The following is a 19,959-nucleotide window of genomic DNA, read 5'->3' as shown; positions in this document are numbered from 1 at the left end:
ACAACATCAAAAAAATCAAATCCATTATGATGTTTCTTTTCCCTCAGGCAATGGAACAGAACACTAGAAGTATAAACACGCACGGATATAAACATGCAGGTACAGTGAGTTTACCTCTGTTTTATATAAGGGATGGTGGGCCAGTTGTCTGTGTGTCCTGATTTATTTGTGGTGTTCATACTCAGATATTGAAAGACTGAAGGATAACTCTCACCAAGACGAGAGCAGCAGGGACAGCTACAGCTCTGAAAGGCATCATGCTACAGGTCGACACCACGAGAGCAGTAGCAGCAAGGAGAGACACAGCTCTGAGTCCCACAGAAAGCCAGCAGGAGGGGAGTCAAGGAAAAGGCCGTACTCCTTCAGCAACGGCAAAGACCACAGAGACCGAGACCACTACAGACCAGACAGCAGAGACAGACAGGACAGGTGAGCGACAAAGACTGTCTGAGAGCTACTTCATTTGTTTGTCAGAGAACACTAAACACATCAACCGCAACAAAGAGACTAAGATTTATCGATCATAATATTAAACATAACCAAACTTATCATTTTAATATTTCTTTGTGTTTAAGAGCGAGCACAACAAGTCTGTGTAGCCTGCAGCATGGAACAGTTTTCACATCGCTTCTGCTTCTGCTCGTATTGGTTCAGGAAACATTAACATTTATTAAAACGGCATGTTACACAAGTTCTCTAACTGTGTTTGTATTAGGTGATGTGTTCATCAAGGAAACAAAGCTGCTGTCAGACATGTACTGAACTCTGGATATTCCCCAGAAGGGCTGTATGTGACAACGCAAATGTCTGAGTGAGAGGCTCCCAGCTATCTCGGGAGTTTCTCCAGACAGCCCTTTAGTAGACACTCAGGACACTATCCAATTTAAGAAAACAGCAGGAGATCCTCAGCAGGATTCACAGTGAGTGAGTAGGCATTGACAAAAAAAAAGAAAAGAATACAAATATCTCATGATGAAGAAGCGTTGTCACACACATCAAGATGTCAAAGGAACACTTAGTTATGAGGGCTGACAACGGAGTCAATGTGCTGTAAGCAAACATGATCTTAAACAACAAAGTTAAAATAATATGACCTACCTATGCTTGCCCCTGTTCCGGAGATACCTGTGTTGTTCTGAACTCACCTGAGTGGAGAATCAGCACATGTGTGAAAGTCCCGACCCAACTGTGCAGACATCCTCCGGATTTCATATCTGAAGACGGCTTTAGTGTCCATGTTAGGTCCAATCTAGATCTTCACTTTTCCACTTACTTGAAGTGACATTGAGGCAAAGAGCACTGGACAGAGCTGCAGGGGTGTAATAAATGAATCGTAAATGATCTGTTGTTTATGCTGCTGTAGTTTGCACTTGTAAATAATAACCCATTGTTTTCAAAGAAATGTATAAGTATTTTGAATGTGGCACAGACACATTAAATATAAATAAAAAAAGAGAAGATTTTAATATTGTCTGTGCATTAACGTTTGTCTCTTGCTGGTGAGGTCCAAACTTCCATCCCTGTCTGCCAGCCATTACAAGCTGTGTAAGATATTATTGCCTGCAAAGCAGTATCTGTAAAATGTCTTAATTTGCCTCAGAGGAGGTGACATTATTCACATTTCTGGAAGAACCGGACAATCTTTGGTTGTAGATCATATAATCAAATAACAAATGACTTGAAGTTGGTACAAATGTGCTGAAAATGTATAAATGTCCCTGTTTTGTCATGTTGTCATGCTGATGGTGTGTTTGTGTGCAGATACTACAATGACAGTAAGCACAGGAAGCTGGAGGAGTTCCGCAGCAGCAGCAGGGACCACCGGTTGGACATGAAGGATTATTCCCACTCCGACCAGCGCTCCTCATACCGCTACCACTCAGACTGGCAGACCGAGCAGCGAGCCTCAGCCAGTGGGCCCCGCTCTCCTCGAGACCAGCGCTCGCCCTACGATGCGCGCTCACCCATGGAGCACCGCTCACCTTTGGACTACTCCTCAGACCACAAGAGCACACCCGAGCAGATCTGGAGCAGCCGCAAGACATAACAGGAGCTGCCTGGGTCTGCTAGTAGCAGCCATAGACTCAGCAAATGCCTTACAAGGACTGTGGACTCCAACCTGAAGCAGTTTGAAGCACTGTGTATCAGTCAGTTCAGCATGACTGTCATCTCTACGCTTCAACTCATCTCGGAAACCTGGGATGAGAACGCCAGGGCGTGCTCAAACCAGGTAGCAGATGAATAATCAAAGCATATTTTTCTATTTAAGAGTTTAAAGCTGCATTGCTGTGTAGGTTCGACAGCATGCAGCACAACTTTCTTTGTTATTTTTATAAACTTTTTTAAATTCTGGAAACGGACACAATTGACCCTGAGTGCTGCCTCATATTCCCACCAACCCAAGACACTGGATCCTGTATTTGACTGTTCTCCATGTTTGTCTGTCTCTGTCCCTCTCTCATGCATAATGTGATTATCAAGCTTATTTAAGTGTTAACTCAGTGAAAAGAAGGTTGTCACATGAATCACATTGCAAATCCAGTCTGGGCTCAGGCTCACCACCTGAAGTACCTCATTTACAGCATTTCTCATTTCCTCAGTATGTTTTCTTTTTTCCACCAGGCGTGAATTATTTAATAACATATCTGAGCTGTAAAAAATTACTTGGATTTCTTTCTTTTTTAGAGCAACTTGTATAATTTTTTTATTTTAGTAATACCGTTGTAAATTTTTGTAAAATAGTAAATCAGTGGTCTTTTTTCTCAGGCTTTTTGAATTTATTATGACTCTACTTTTCCCCATCAACTCAGGCTTTTGTCATTCTACTCTTGACTTTATGTACAGTAGTTCTTTCCTGATGATGCTTTCAGAATGTAACTTTTGGTAAAGGGAAAGTTCTTAAACGATACTCAGTTTTATTCTCTAATTCTTAGTTTGTTTTTCTCAGTGAAATCAGTAAGTTGGAAGGAACCGACTTTTGTAATCATGGTCTGAAGAAAGACGGTTGTCTTTCAATAGAAGCTCCTGTTAGATCTTAAATAATCTTTTTACATGATTTTGTTTTCATTTCTTCTGTGTAGGCAATAATAATGTTTCTATGCAGCCAAGTATATTTGTGGTGAACCACCCAACTGAATGAAGTCACTGTTACAGTTCACACTGTTGTACATAAATTTCCACTATTTCAAAATGAATTTACACTGAAAGTGCATGAATTTTTATGAACTGTTTTATATAGTTGTTTATGAAGCCATTAAAATCAATCAGTGTACTCACTCGTACCAACTCTTCAAAAAAAAGTGTCAACTTTTTGATTCTGCCAAACTTTCTCTGAGGACATTTGGTTTGAGTCACTATCTGCAGAGGCACAATCACTGATTTATCATTGGATTTTTAGTGGGATTTGATTATTTTGTGTGTGAGATCTCCTGAGATTAACACAGAACAGCCTCTACTTTGAACTCTGAATGGAGCCTAAAATACAAACCATCCATTGAGCAGCAGTTCTTTGTTGATGAGAGGTCAGACTGCTCAGAGCTGGAGTCCTTCTGTCACATGGACAAACTCTGTGTCTGACATTCAGCAGGATGAGCAACAGCAGCAGCGACCATGTCAGGTTAGACCGAAAATAAACCTGTATTCCTGCTGAGGCTGCAGTTGATGGTCAAAATCTCGACTCAACAGTATGAATCAATGGAGACAGCCTGGCTTTGGGGTAGGGCTGGGCGAAGTGACTTCAAATCAATACCATGATTATTTCAAAGTTAAACCTCGATAACAATTCATGAACTATTATTTTATAACACCCCCTCAATGGGACATATCAGTCGGAGCATTACACAGTGTCTTGTCATCAAGCGAGGTTGGAGGGGGGACATGCAGCAGGGGGGCTCGGCGCGGACGTAGCAGAAACCACATTTCCTGAATGCTCACATTGGAAAGTATTAACCGACATGAGCGATGCAAGGTTGGTTTCAATACATTTTCGATTAATTGCCCAGCCCAACTTTAGGAAATGTTTTCTTCACGCTTCGGGTTCTTTGGTAAGAGCATCTCAAACTGGTTTCATTAAACTTCAGTGACCACACCAGTCACCAGATCCAGTTGAACCTTTGTGAGGTGATAGAAAAGGGGATCAGCAGCATGAATTTGCAGTCACGTCAACACAACAGAATCATTCAGGTGTGAACACATTTGAAGTTCAATCATCTCAGTACACATTGTCTGGGATACGTGTGGATCAGTGTTAAGATGGACCATGGTTTTGTAATTTAGAAACGAGTGAAATCCTGTTTCATTATAAAGCTATGCACGTTGAAGCACTCAGCCTCTCCGGTCTCCTCTCTCCCTCTCACCTGAAAGTTCATTAGGCAGTTTAAGTGGCACATCCAGCTCTGAATGATTCTTCATTAACTGAAGATAGCTGAAGGATTTAACTGAAATATCTGTGTGTCATATACAACATACATTCGAACATTCTTATAATTTGAATCAGGTGGAACTGAACTCTAGAACCAACGAGTCCCTACTAACAAGATAGACTGCTGACATCAGTGGAACGTGAATAAAGTTGCTGCATACCCCTTTCAAAAGCTTTTGGTTTTTCCCAAACTTAACATGAATTAACTTGCAACAAATATAACTGAGAAAATGTATTTCATCGTATTATAGATTCACTATATAGAGGTAATCCACCATTCCCACTGAGGTTCAGACCTGCAGGCAATTTAGGGTCTCCAGTTGAGCTTCATGTCTTTGGACTTTGGGACAAAACCAGAACACCGAGGGGAAGTTTATGTGGGCACAGGCAGACCATGCAGACTCCGTGCAGTGAGGTCAGCGGAACAGTGAGCTCCCTCCCAGAACCTTCTTGTTGTGACCTGTCTACAACCACATCTTATTATATTTACACTCTATTTGTGTGTAGCCTAAACCAAAACAGGTTCATCATTGTTTAATTTGTGTTGATGAATTGATATCTATGAGAGATCAGGCTGGATTGCTGCACTAATCTTAAAAATAAACAGCTTCTTCTTTAACTCTAGAACAGACCTCCACATCACCCAAAACTCATGATATCCTGACATGATGTCTTTAGAAACTTTGGGATCTAGCCCAGACTGGACAAACTAAACACTATTTGAGTTTTTATGAGAACTGAAGGTTACCACCGATTCTCTTTCATGTTTGGAAAGGGAGGATACGGTGAGGGGTATTCAGCTGCAACATGCAACTGCACCACTAGATATCACTAAATTCTACACATTGAACCTTTAATATATATACAGCCCTCTCATAACTGTTATCACATTTATTTACAACAACTACGTAATAAAAAGCAGAAAAGATTGATAATCAAAATAAAAATGTTAAGTGCGTTAACAGCTAATGACATTTTAAACAGGTTGATGTTTGTGAAACCTGAAAAAGTTACAAGATATATAAAGTATTACAGCTCCTGTGCATTCCATTAATCAATGTATGGTCGAACAACAAAAAGAGGAGTTAGAAGGTTTTACAGATTCATTTTTAATCCATAGTTTGAGTAAATTACCAAGAATTGCATTTATTGATTTTGAGTTACATTAACTGGTCAATATATAGGAATCATTTCAAGAAATGTATATCATAATTCATCAATAAATAGGTCACTTTAGATATGAGTTTATGGAAAACAACATAAAACAATCAATAAACAATATATGATACAACTCTAGAAATACCTGGTACCTTTAAACTACTACTTGAAATTGGAGGATGATAATAAATGGTTGCTTATTTGATTCATTTGAAATTCAATGAACAGAAACTCAAGAATGTCTGTGAATGAAAGAGGCTACAAACTTGAACATTTCTCACTTCACTGTACACTGGACAGGAACAAATAGAAAGAATCCAAATCTGAGAACCACTTCATCAAGTTTGTCTTTATTTGGTTCACAAGGCACGTCAGTTATCTGACAGCTGCCGAGGCAAAGTTAACTGACTGGGGGGGGGGGCTTCGATCATACATGTGACACATGTACAGCAGAATAAAGCATGGATGAAGATAAAGGTTACAGACTGAAATAGAACATTTCAAGGCAACATTTCTTCTGCAACAGAATCGGCTCCAGAGGCGACAGCAGACATGTGCGTCCTTCTTAGGAGTCCTTCTTCTCCTCAAAAATGATGTTAGCTGTGGCTCTCTTGGCTGGGGACAAAATTACACGGTTGTCACTTTTTTTCTTGAACATCCAGACATTAACGTATTTTCATTAAATGTGAAGCTGCTGTCAGTGGGACTCAACACTTCTGCAGACGTAGAACAGTACAGAGAACATCACAGCTATGAAAGATTTAATATGTATTTACTAGGGCTGTGAAATGATTAGAATTTGTAATCAAATTAATCACAGGTTTCTATGGATTAATCATGATTAATCACATTACCGATTTCTCGGTAAATTTTTGTGAAAAAAAAACAATTTATGTCAAAAGACGGATATATATATATAACATGTTTTCTTTTAATAATCATAAATAAACAAAACAATGGTGCTGCAACTCAGCAGTTCTTTAGCTCCTTGTGCGCATGCGTTAAAAAAAATGTATCCTGTAATTTAATCTTAACGCGTTATTTTTCACAGCTCTAGTATTTACATAGTTACATAACTAACATAGTTAAATAATTTAGTCACGGATGATTCAATTCAACTTTAGTTGTATAGCGCCAAATCATAATATACATAATCTCAAGGAGCTTTACATAGAATAGAATGATGACAGCTTCACTATCTTAACCCGCTCCCTGAGGTTGTCCCCAACGGATGCGGCTTGTCCAAAGTTAATTATGTACATTCATTCCTCCTTTAAGTTTTGGAGAGCATCAGTTGCATTGTGCTGAGGTCCAGTTTATTTGAGTCACGTTTTCTCGGAATCTACGTCATAGCTCTAACCCTAACCATCATGATTGTCAGAATATCTAGTCCTGGGGAAGTACAAAATTCCAGAAAGCTTCTGATTGGATGCAGAATGAGGAACTGGCCCTGAGTGCAGGATGAGTCATCAAATAATTGAAAGTGTAAGTTAAAAGTTAACAAAGGGACACAGGATTAAAAATGGAGTGCTCTTCATTTCATGGATACATTAACATTCTGCATGTCCTGCTTTTATCTGACAGAAAACAGCCTCATGTCTGTGATCTATGACCCTGACAGAATAAAGGTGCACTTTGTCTCTATCTGGTTGAGCCCCACTCTACCAGCCACTGTGTAAAATACAAGTGACAGTCAGCCAATGTGACTCTCTAAATGAGCTTTAACTTCAAATAACCTTGAAATGATTATGAAAGTCACGTCTACAAACAATTCTACTTGGAGTATATTTTTTCAGAAGTTGCTTGTAGTAAATCCCATTGTTTTTCGTGATAATTTAGTTTGAAGTATACTTCTCTGTTGATCTCACCTTTCATGTAAGGTCGATATCTTTCCTATTTCCTCAGATTTTCTAACAGAACTGTTGATATTTTGCAGAATGAGTCGGTTTGTGTTTGCAGTAAGCTCGACACGCAAGTGTTGAATGACTCACCCTCCTCCTTGAACTTGTCAGCAGCATCTGACGCCTTTTCCTTGATGTTCTTCACCACATCGTCTATCTTGGCTTCATTCTTGAGGAAAATGGGTCGAACGATGCGTGTATAGATCAGGACCGATCCGTTAGAAGGAGTCGGGGCCATGCACCACACCAAGAAGGCACCCTGGGAAAGAAGAGAAAATGCGTCAGGATGTTAAACTATTCATTAAAGAAAGTGTTGGAATTTGCTTTCGAAAACACTTTCATCAATAAGTCATCTGAGAAAATAGGAGAAGCTTGTATCTGTGGCCCAAGCAGAAATAAACATGACTTATTTTCTTCATTCAGTCCAAATTCCAAAGATAAGTTCGTTCAGACAGCGCTCGTTCTTTTGAGTTTTGATGAGAGGCCCAATGCCTCCCATTGGGTGGGACATATTGTTTGCATTTTATTTAATTGAAGCCTGCGCTCACTAGTGTTAAGTCATTCTGCAGCTGTCAATGACTTAAAATCACCGTTTTTTCTGAAAAGGAAAAATGTTAGAAGTAAAAGAGTGATGTCAGGTAACTTGTGTTTTACAGTCAGCTATTTTTATAGCTCTCATTTTGTAAGGTCTCCACCTTAATAAGTAAAGTGCCATGAGATTTATTTAATTATATAATAATTTAATTATAGCTGCCATATCTTCACAAAACAATTCAATTTAGATGTCATCATGACATAGAAAATGTTATTCTCTCAATACAGTGGCGCTGGAATTACCGCACTGCTGTTGTATGCCTCCGCCAAAACTGAAGTTTCTGTGTACATTTGACCACTGAAATCGAATCAGTTAATCAGGGAGAGGCGGTGGACTAGTGGCAGAAACTTGGACTATGGGCAGAGAAGGTCTCTGGTTCGTCTCTGGTTCGACTCCACGGAGAACCAACAAAAGACGAACCTGGATTGATCTGTCCAAAAATCCAAGAGTCCCTACCCTGTCTAGTGCCCCTGAGCAAAGCCCCTTACTCCCCCAACATCTGCTCCCCGAGCGCCGTACATGGTCGCTCACTGCTCTGTGTGTCCTGCACCAGATGGGTCAAAAGCAGAGGATAAATTTCCCTACCTGCATGAGTGTGCCTTTGCCTTTGTCTGTGCATGTGTTTGGGACTATTAAATGCATCTTAGTCTTAATCTTAATTCAATGGAAGTGAATTGTACCAGGGACGTGATTTGTTTGGGTGAATAGCAGAAACATTACTGTAAAGTGCTTTGAGTGCTGAAGACAATAACTAAAACAATACTAATCATTTACTGCTAATACAGTAATAAGTAATATGTCATGATTACAAAGTACCTCTCATAATGGCACATTTTGCTATGACAAATATAAACCCTGTTAAACCATAACAGCTCAATACCACGTCTGCCCCTATGCACCTGATGTTTGCTGAGGCTTCTACTGATTATCTGCATATGGTGCATTAAGGGAACATCTGTAAAATGATTCTACTACTAATCTGCCTGTGATGCGTTCAATGAATATCTGTAAACTGTAATTTCCCAGCTAAACCTGCCTGTGAGGCGCTAAGGGAGCATCCCTCTCTCTATGCCTGTCATTCCTCTTTGAGGGTGAAGATTATCACATTTACTGAACATCACCATCAACACAAACACAGGCTTTCTGCATTACTGGCTGCTGTTGAGTGAGTCGCCAGCACTGAGATATTCCTTATGGACAGTGCAGAGTGCTCCTATGTCAATTTGTTGATTCTGCTAAGAAGGACTAAGAAAACACACACACGCACACGCACGTGTACACACACACACGCACGCGTACACACACACACGCACACACACACACACGCACACACACACACACACGCACACACACACACACACGCACGCACACGCACGCACGCACGCACGCACGCACGCACGCACGCACGCCGGTTCATCACTAGGTGCCATAGTGTAGCAATGTTCCTGTACGCTGTATTAAACACTTTTTACATAGGCTGCAATGTTAGACAAAAGGCTCTTATATTATATTTGCAGGGCTCTTTACGCTGTGGGCATCCTCACTTGAAGGTGCGTGTAGTTTTTTCCATTCATTACCTGGCGCAGCACGCCAGACTCTCATTTCCACCAACACAGTTTGATTATCAGCCACATCTTTTATACAATATAAAAGTTGTGCTCTGTTTTGCTGCGTTGCTTCATAGTAGAATTGCGTGCATGTATCTCTCTTGCTCTCTCACACACATGCACAAATGTACACCCACACACACTCACATTAGGACCAGCTATCAGCAACAAACTCAACTGATGTGGGGAGTATTATAATTACAACTAGCATTTTACTAATGTTATGACACCCACATAATAAACGTGGCTGCTGTTGCTGCTGAAAATGAAGCAAATGGGTTTTATGGGCATTAAAAACAATGAAACACAGTGCTGCCAGGGGTCATGTTATGTAATCTGTGTGAACCTGAACACCATGCAACACTGATGTCCCCATGGCAACCAAACTCACCAGACAACTTTAGACTCTAAAGACTTAACACTAAACTAACCAGAAAAATCAGGAGGAAAAACCTCCTAATCAACTCATCAATGCAATTTCAGCACATTTCCAGTGGATTACCTTTCCAATATAGTAGAATGGGAACCAGGAGAGGAAGATATCAGCAAAGAACTCTGCCACACTGAAGACTCCATACACCACCCAGTAGGTCAGCCATTTGGTGTCGTCGTCTTTGGTGGCACTTTCAATGGCCTTGATCCTGGAAAGAAGGAGCAATAGAATTTGAGAGAAGTAGTCTGATAGACTGTGAAAAAACAACACGATCCATGAGGGCAAAATATCGTTTGGTCCAATATTTATTTAGTTTTCCTCCTTTCCTATCTGCTTCTTTGCCGATAGCCTCATTGCTGGACTTCTTTCACACAGTGATGGAATCATTCTACAAACCCATAAAATGTTAATAACAAAAATAAATGTAATAAGGATGAATGTATTTTGAATTGTTGCATACTGTGATTCACCAGAGCTATAAAAGCGCTTCATTGATCCATTACTCTGTGTTATTGTTCTAATTATTTAACATCACCTGCAGAGTTTGAAAATGCACATAACAGTAAACATGCATTGTTTCAATATGAATCACATGTGGCAACATCGTGCACAGGAAACTTGTCCAACAAACAAACAGCTACACAATTCACCATGTACTTCTGTGGTGGCTGTAATAATGCTCAGCCCATCCTTCCTCAACCATTACAACATTACCCTCCTGTTGTAATGGTGAAGTCTTCTCTGCACATAGCAAGTCAATCTCCGTCCTGTCTACTTGTTTTTTTTTTTTATCTCAATAAAACTACAGTCTATACCAGACATGGGCAATGTACGGCTCGCGGGCCATATACGGCTCGTTGGGCTTTTTAATCCGATCCGCCGAACTTGTCCAAATATTTAAAAAAAAGAAAAGAAAAAAAATAACATTTAAGTAGCACTTAAATGGCACTTACTTATAGCACTTTGTAGTTTTGCTTTATTTTTGAAGAAATTGTACTTTCTTGCTTCTTGTTGTTCTGGGTTTGTACCCTCGGGGTTGAATGCACTTATTGTAAGTTGCTTTGGATAAAAGAGTCAGCTAAATTAAATTTTATCGGGAGTGTAGTGGATAGGGCTCAAAAGGGCACATGATCTCCCTTCACTTTTTTGCTTTGCCCTGTGAGCCTTTCTGTAAAATGAGCGGATCAAGGAAACGAAAAGTGGACTATGAGTGCTGAGTGTTTAACACGGAGAGGACAACAAAATACTTTTTCACTGAAGTCCAATCGAAGGCTGAGAAACTGTGGCAGTTTTCATGGAGTAGAACATCAGCCGTCCCTTTTTCTATGAAGCATTCCAACTACGCTAGAAAGCAGTCAACGCAAGAACGAGATATTGGCAGCTCATTTACAGACTCAGCAAAAAAATTTGCACCAACAAACTGCGATTTAAAGAGTCAACTACCAAGGCAAGGTTTTTGGTTGCATTCGTAATAGCAAAGGCTAGCAAGCCTTTCTCCGAAGGCGAGTTTTTGTTAAATTGCCTAGCAAATAAATGCTTGGCTACTTGTTAAAGGCCAAATCCTTTAATGTAAAATTTTTCCATTTCATCTATATTAGTTCACAAAAAAACTCCATCCATCTGGTCCTGGCCCGGCCCCTCTGTCAAATTTTAGAACTCATTGTGGCCCGCGAATCAAAAAGTTTGCCCACCCCTCCTCTATACAGTGTGTTGTGACCATGTTCACTATCCACTTAAGGCAGAAATTATTGCTCACCCTGTATTGTTGAGCTGTTTAGTGGGCCATTAATAAAATACAGACAACACACCATCATGCTCAAAAACGAACTAACTTATTTTTGTGTTGTTGTAGATTCATCTAAATGGACCTTAAAGATGATTTGACTTCCTTTGCACCTGAACAGACGACTGAGATCAGACCAGTGTCTTATCCAGCTCTCTGTGGGATTTACTTTGTGGGTTTCACAAAACAAGATAACTTTTCACGAGGTTGATCACCATGGAAACCCTTAATCTGCTCTGGAACACAATCACTCCCATTTCTGGGGCTCCAAATAAAATGGATGTATACTAAACTGACATGTTGTAAATAATTTGTAATAAGTGTGACATTTGCAAACAGTCCATTGTTAACAACCTCTTGTGAAGTTGTAAATGCAACTCTTCGGTCATATCTACCACTTCTTCTTCTTCTTCTTCCTCTTCATAAATCGACATCATGTTAAGTAACTGTGTTTTTAATTATTCAGATAAAACGTTGTTTGGCTGTTCACGATGGTGCAATACATTATTGTCCATGAAGGGATATTTTTTCAACAAAAACCAAAATGAAATATGTTTCTTTCCACAGCAAAGATGAGTTTTTATGCTTTAAATCAATGACCTGGTTTTTAAATATAATGAAGGAGGCTGTCATGTCTTTTTAAACATGTGTCTCTGAGATGTCAAATGGTCTCTTGGATTAAAAATGAAACAATGGTGACCAGAGACTATAGAGAGCCTATCAACTTCCTACTCATATGTTCAGCTATATGTGACATCTATCGCACTTCTGTCCGTCCTGGGAGAGGGATCCCTCCCATGACGCTCCTCTGAAGATCCTGTTGAACACTGTTCAAATACTGGCACCTCAATAAAATATAGTCAACGATTCATATTTAACTGCGACATGTGATTCCCGGTACAACTCTTGAGGACATGCTCATTTATAAACAGGGAAAAAATGGAAAATTAGGAGCAGCACAAACATTTGAGTCCCTTTAATTTAAGAGTAAATTAACGATAGTAAAAATAAGCTGAAAACCATATATTTATCTTCTAATAAATTAAAGGAAGCAAATGTTTTAAGTTCCATAAACTCAAATTTTAAAAGTATAAACTCATATTAATATCTTAACACAAAATTTGTGTTGCTCTGAAATGAAAAGCTGTGTTTTGGACTGTTTTGAGACACTGATAATTTTTTTCTTATGAATGTAACTATTGTTCACATTTTGAATTAAGCCTCCGGTTCACGAGACTGACTAAAGCTATTAAATGTGCTATAAACCACAGTATCAAAGAAATTATGTTATGACTCATTTCCTAGATGAGGATCAGTTGACTACTAGCTTGGGGTTTTGTAAAAACAGTTGTATAATATTTTATTGTTCATTAATATTTTCAGCACATTGTTTAAAACACACACACAAAGGTCTGGTCCTTCACATTGTAACGGATATAAACTGATTATTATACTAAAATAATGGATGTGTGTGTGTGTGTTTGTGTGTGTGATGGGTGTGGTAGTGAGGTAGGGTGAGGCCCCTCTCAGTAACAGTGCCACACTTACGAAATGTATGCTGGGTAAAGAAAGCCGATGAGGTTACACAGCAGGGAGGCTCCGTAACCGATGACGAGGTAAACAGAGATGATGGCGATGGCAACTGGAATAGAGCATAGAACATCTGGTATAAGACACTTGTTGTGGTATGACTGCAGCCACTGGTTTCTATTTCTCATTTAACGGTCAACTCGAGGCCCGTGCCTCCTCTCTTCCTCCCCTCACCCCTCTCTGCCTCTTTGCTCTCCTTTCTTCCAACACTCACCGATGGCGATGTACGTCCTACTCACTCCCGTTTTCTTCTCGACCTTTTCCAGAAGGTCCGTCATGACATTCTGCTCATGGAGGAACTTGTCAAATCGGTCTCGGAGCCCCTGCGCCATGGCTGCACTTCCTTGTTCAGCTTCAGACGTTACAAACTGCGGATGTGAACCAAACTGCGACACTGACGCACCGAGAGACTTCACGCCACAGTTCTCTTCCCCTCACTCACACGTGTTCATTCTCGTGTCCGCTCTGCCCCTTCAAAATAAAACACCACCATTCCGCTTCTTAATTCAACATTAACGCTGTCTCATCGTGTTACTGAGGCCCGAGGTGATACATTGATGATATGATCTGTGCAGGTGTGTGTGAGTGTGTATACATTGTATTTTATATTTCTGCTAAGATTTATTTCTAATGTCCGTGCATTTGGCCCATCCCTTGTGAAATTACGTCATTTTAACTGCACATTGGACATGGAATTTGCTGTGGTGTGTTTGTGGAATTATAAATCTAATCAAAATACAAATATATAAACAAATGAATATCATATTACAGTTGAAGTTAGAATGTGTATCAGACAAGTTCTGTGTATAAAACCACACTGAAAAGTTCGTCTTGAAAACAGATCAACCACTAACATGTATGTGTTCTGTTATTTATTCAATAATTAGTACATGCATAAAACAGGTGGTATTAAGTGAACAAGTGCCCATGCCCAAGATTTCCATGTTTTGTTCATGAAAATATTGTAAATTGTCCAGAATATACGCTTTATTTAAGTACTTTAAGTGTTGTTCCTACTGCTAAATAAATACATCCAACTTATAGTGACAAATACAACTGCAACAATAACAGTAGGGTCTGTTTGTTCTGTATAGCCCACCTCAAGCGAGAGTCACATTTACTGTGAAGGTGAAAGGAAATAATTGCGGAGCGGGCTCTGCATCTACAGTTTCTGTGACTGGCTGGTGGTGCAGCCATCGGTGCAGCTGCTGCTCAGTAATTATAGCACATGAGGTAATTATCCCTGACCTCAGTCTTACAGGCACTGCATTCGGCCACACTGTGTACTCAGAAAGCACCAGGCTCTGCCCCTCAAATCCTTAAGGTTATGGGTTGTTGAGCTGAGACACAGGCCATTCTTAAATTAGAAATGTGTGGCTGAAGAACTGACTATGGACCACGGAGGAAGATCTCCTGAGAGCGTAAAATCAGGGCACATACAATGTATTATTTACAGTCAGCCCGCTAAAGCCACACCCTTCCGTTGCTTTGATGACATGGCAAAATACAACTTCTTGCTAAAAGACAATTTTGTCAAAGATACTGTAGTGTGCAGCCAGCTGGTTGTTTCAGTTACCACGTCCCATCGTGCACAATGTGGGAACTGGAACACTTCAATAAATCATGATGGCTGGAGAGTCAGAGAGACCATCAGCAGCATTCAAAACCTGATCTGTATCAATACATTAACTCTGTACATTAGTGGTATAGTCAGTGGCAGTGCGTTGTGGAATCCGGTAGATAGAGTTCAGGAGCTGCAGCTAACGTTCACACCAAACAGAGTCATGAAAGCAATCGGGAGCAGTGACTTTTTTTATTTGTAGTGTTTCTGATCTCCTGAGATTAACACAAGACAGCCTCTAGTTTGAACTCTGAATGGAGCCTAAACTACAAACCATCCATTGAGCAGCAGTTCTGTGTTGATGAGAGGTCAGAGGAGAAGGGTCAGACTGCTCAGAGCTGGAGTATTTCTGTCAAATGGACTAACAGCTTGTCTGACCTTCAGCAGGATGATCTACAGCAGTAGAGACCACGTCAGGTTCCTCTCCTGTCAGCCAAGAACAGAAATGTGAGGCTGCAGTGACACAGACTCACCAACACTGGACAGGATCTCGATTTCTGCTGAGGCTGCTGATGATAGTGTCACAGCCTGGAGTCAAAAGATTTCCTTACACCTGGTTCAATGTCAGTCTATTTGAGTATTGTTGCTGTTAATCTCTTGATGGTCACAGTGTACCATCTTTTAATGGGTATTTTCAGCAGGACCATCTGGACGTTGCATGTAACAAAGTAAAAGTCTCAAACTGGTTTTGTGTGAACTTCAGTGACATGCCCAGTCACCAGATCCAGAATCGGTAGCATGAATGTTCGGCTGACAAAACAGCAGAGATGATATGAGTGCAACACATCAACACGGAGCAGAACCTTAATCCATGCTAAAATGACATAAGGATTCCTGTGAATGACGAAGGGATTCCTCTTTTAAAACCAGATGTGTTTCCTGAGCAAAACCACACACCAAAAAGGGATTATTGTCCAGTTTGTGAACATCCACAGCAGCTTTCCTCTGGATTTCATCTGGTCATAATGAGCCAATACACACAATTTTATGTATGTGCTTTGGTAATAACAAAGATACAATATCTTTGTGCTTGTTTTTTTTGTAATATAATGATTGGTCACAGAATTGTTCACAGTAAGGTGTACTCAGGCCTGACATCACCGTTTACTGTGCATATAATGTATACATGTTAAACAAAGTCTTTGAAAAGCATGCACATCAGAAAACAAGAACATTTCAATTAGTTGAAAATGTTTGAAGGCTGCTGTGTGTCATGTGAGAGACATTAACTTAACCTTATATTACAGTCTCACAGTACTGAGCTGTGTGTCACAATGGTTAAGACACTTTAATTCGAATGCATTAAGTCAGTTAAAATGAGGCAAGTGATATTCCCATACACTGCTAAAAAAATGAAGGTAACACTTAATCGTCACATTATAATAGAGGAGATACCAGGAGACCGGCTGTGACATGAGAGCTGGACAGGGTCGTAGAAGGGCATCATGAAACTTGATGGAAGGATTTTGTATGGGTCAGGAAAGAACCCATATAAATTTGGTGTGGATCTGGATCAGGGAATGGATCAAAGAATCTTCATTTCTCTTTAACGTTGTGAGATATAACGTTTTTCCAACAATTTTCTTGATTTCTAATAGAATATTTCATGGATATTGATGCAAAAAAAAAAAGGCATTCTTGGGAGATTGGCATTTATGAGAGGGATTGGGTGCAGATCCAAAGAGAAAACCTGAATCTAGAGAATTTAAATGAGGTTTGATATGGAGACTGGTGGGTCTTGGTGGAGGTATGAACTCTACATAGTGACTGTTCTAGAAAATAATGTAGTCAAATGATCTGACTATCGAAATAGTTGCTGGTTTATTTTTCTAATATTCAAATCAGCTGTATCAGCCCTACATAAAGTACCTGAACAATGGTAAAGTCTTAATATGTTTAGTTAGTTAATGAAGAAAAGGAAAATTAGTTGAGATCACACATATTCAGTCTTTGGCCGCAAAAGAGGCTTGCTGCCAATGGTCTGATCTTGGGTCTCCCCATCAAGGCCTTCATCAGAAGAAGATTCTCCAAGTGGTCTTGCCTTCTTTCAGCATAAGACAAACATGTTAAAAGGAGAGAAGAGCCAAGCAGTTTCCACATGTTGAGAAACATCCATACCTTCCGTCTGTTATAACAGAAAAGATCTGCAATTAGGATTAAATCATTATTTCATTTGAGCTGAGATGAACGCAATCTTGCCATTGGTTAAATGTGTAGAGGTAACATTTATGTGAAGGAGAAAAGTTGGCACAGGATGGACAAAATTTAGAACACATCCGTTACCTTCACATTGTAGATAATTGGCTAACTTTTTTGAGAAAACCTGGTCTTGTTAGGAGAGACGGCGTTCATCCCACTTGGGATGGAGCAGCTCTCTTATCTAGGAATATTACTAAGTCTATAACATGACAACCCATAGTTGGGACCAGGAAGCAGAGCTGCAGTGCTAAACACTTCTCTGCGCTCCCTCTGGATCAGTCACAAAACCCCATAGAGATTGTGTCTGTTCACCGTCCGATTAAATTATTGAAATTAAACAATAATAGAGCGAGAACTCCACACAAAAATTTAATACAAATTAAAACAACCTCTGAAACAATACAGGAAACCCAGACTTTTAAATGTGGTCTTTTAAACATTAGATCACTGGAAAAAAAGGCTCTTTTAGTTAATGAAATAGTCTCTGATTACAACATAGATTTATTGTCCCTCACTGAGACGTGGCTGCATCCTGATGATTATGTCAGTCTAAATGAATCTACTCCCCCCAGTCATATCAATTCACAGGTTCCTAGAGAAATTGGGCGAGGAGGTGGAGTTGCTGCTATTTTTAACTCCAGTCTATCAATTAATCCTAAACCTAAACTCAGCTACAAGTCATTTGAATGTCTGGTTCTTAGTCTTCCACGCCAATCCAGGAACCACCAACAGCCAATCATATTTGCCGTAGTTTACCGTGCTCCCAGGGCTTATACTGAATTTTTAAAGGAATTCCCTGAGTTTTTATCAAACTTAGTCCTAAAGACCGATAAAATTATTATTGTTGGTGACTTTAATATTCATGTTGATAATAATAAAGATTGCCTTAGCGTAGCATTTATTTCAATACTAGACTCTATTGGTTTCAGTCAGTGTGTGCACAAACCTACTCATTGTGGTAACCACACACTTGACCTTGTATTATCGTACGGTGTCGCAATTGAAAATTTAACAGTACTTCCGCGCAATCCAGTTCTATCAGACCATAATTTAATAACCTTTGATTTTTCAATAACTGAATATATGCCAGTAATAAAAAATTCATTTTCTAGATGTCTACCTGATAGTGCTGTAGCTAAATTTAAGGAAATAATCCCAATTACATTTAAACCCGTATTAGCAGTAGATATAAACAACAAATTCTTTAAAACCCTGAGCTCCATTGAGATCGACCACCTCGTCGATAGCTCTGCAGACTCATTACGATTAACATTAGACTCAATAGCGCCTCTAAAAAAGAAAAATGTCAAACATAGTAAATTAGCTCCGTGGTATAATTCCCAGACAAATGAGTTAAAACAATTATCAAGAAAACTAGAAAGGAAGTGGCGCTCCAGCAACAATGTTGAAAACCTCATAGACTGGAAGAATAGTGTTAAAGAATATAAAAAGGCTCTCCACAAAGTAAGAGCCGCCTACTATTCAAAACTAATAGAAGAGAATAAAAATAACCCCAGGTTTCTCTTCTGCACTGTAGCCAGGCTGACAGAGAGTCACACCTCCACCGAACCCAGTATTCCTCCATCCCTAAATAGCAATATCTTTATGACCTTTTTTAATGATAAAATTCAAACTATTAGAAATAAAATCAACCATCTCCTGCCCTCAATAGGCACTAATACCCTCCCAACAACAGAGATCTCAGAAACGGCTGAGAATCCTACCCATTACTTAGACAGCTTCTCTCTGATCACCCGTGATCAGTTTACCAAATTAATCTCAGGTTCTAAACCAACAACCTGTATCTTAGATCCCATTCCTACCAAATTTCTTAAAGACATTCTGCCCCTAATTGATAGTTCGTTAGTTAACATTATCAATCTGTCATTATCATCAGGTTATGTACCACAGTCTTTTAAAATAGCTGTCATCAAACCCCTACTCAAAAAACCCACCCTAGACCCAGAGGTTTTAGCCAATTACAGACCAATATCTAACCTCTCCTTCATTTCTAAAATCTTAGAAAAAGTGGTAGCCAATCAGCTGTGTGAGTTTCTCCAGGAAAATAATATATATGAAGACTTTCAATCGGGGTTTAGAGCCAATCACAGTACAGAGACAGCCTTGGCAAAAGTCACTAATGACCTTTTAATAGCCTCAGATCAGGGACTTGTGTCTGTCCTCGTTCTGTTAGATCTCAGTGCAGCATTCGACACAATTGACCATCAAATTTTATTACAAAGACTAAAACAGTTAATTAACATTAATGGAACCGCCCTTAACTGGTTTAAATCGTATTTTTCTGATCGCTCCCAATTTGTGCAAATTAATGATGAGTCATCTGTGCGCACCAAAGTTAATCATGGTGTTCCACAGGGCTCTGTGCTCGGCCCAATTTTATTCTCATTATATATGCTTCCACTAGGAAATATTATCAGGACACACTCGGTAAATTTCCACTGCTATGCGGATGACACCCAGTTATATTTGTCAATAAAACCTGAACAAAGTAATCAATTAACTAAACTTCGAACATGTCTCAAGGACATAAAAACCTGGATGACCCGCAATTTTCTCTTATTAAACTCAGACAAAACAGAGGTTATAATACTTGGCCCCAAACACCTTAGAGATGCATTATCTAATGATATA

General features: G+C 39.6%; 2 protein-coding genes across 2 annotated transcripts in view; one reads left to right on the top strand and one right to left on the bottom strand.

Moving 5' to 3' along the window:
• The window catches only part of chd1 (chromodomain helicase DNA binding protein 1), a 30,906-nt gene extending 27,625 nt beyond the window's left edge, over nucleotides 1-3,281 (top strand). Inside the window, exons 34-36 of the mRNA XM_062412415.1 lie at nucleotides 48-99; nucleotides 186-429; nucleotides 1,762-3,281. Of these exons, the coding sequence (XP_062268399.1) occupies nucleotides 48-99; nucleotides 186-429; nucleotides 1,762-2,047 (582 nt within the window). The 3' untranslated portion in view covers nucleotides 2,048-3,281. The remainder of the gene's footprint in view (nucleotides 1-47; nucleotides 100-185; nucleotides 430-1,761) is intronic.
• A 2,631-nt stretch (nucleotides 3,282-5,912) lies between these two features.
• Nucleotides 5,913-13,932, bottom strand: reep5 (receptor accessory protein 5). Its single transcript, XM_062412946.1, has 5 exons — nucleotides 13,702-13,932; nucleotides 13,446-13,539; nucleotides 10,184-10,322; nucleotides 7,570-7,738; nucleotides 5,913-6,193 (listed from the first exon to the last, which is right to left on the bottom strand). Exons 1-5 carry the CDS (start codon nucleotides 13,817-13,819, stop codon nucleotides 6,144-6,146), a joined length of 570 nt encoding a protein of 189 aa, XP_062268930.1. The 5' UTR covers nucleotides 13,820-13,932; the 3' UTR covers nucleotides 5,913-6,143.
• Nucleotides 13,933-19,959: the final 6,027 nt, after the last annotated feature.

Source organism: Platichthys flesus, chromosome 19, assembly GCF_949316205.1.
Source record: "Platichthys flesus chromosome 19, fPlaFle2.1, whole genome shotgun sequence".
NCBI classification, from domain to species: Eukaryota; Metazoa; Chordata; class Actinopteri; order Pleuronectiformes; family Pleuronectidae; genus Platichthys; species Platichthys flesus.
This window is presented reverse-complemented; position numbering and strand designations above follow the sequence as displayed.

Excerpts from the sequence above, each read along its gene's own strand:
- reep5 (XM_062412946.1), bottom strand. The coding sequence starts at position 13,819 with ATGGCGCAGGGGCTCCGAGACCGATTTGACAAGTTCCTCCATGAGCAG. Across the intron at positions 13,540-13,701 it reads TAGGACGTACATCGCCATCG|TTGCCATCGCCATCATCTCT; the intron begins GTGAGTGTTGGA and ends GCTCTATTCCAG. Across the intron at positions 6,194-7,569 it reads TGACAAGTTCAAGGAGGAGG|CCAAGAGAGCCACAGCTAAC; the intron begins GTGAGTCATTCA and ends TTTTGTCCCCAG.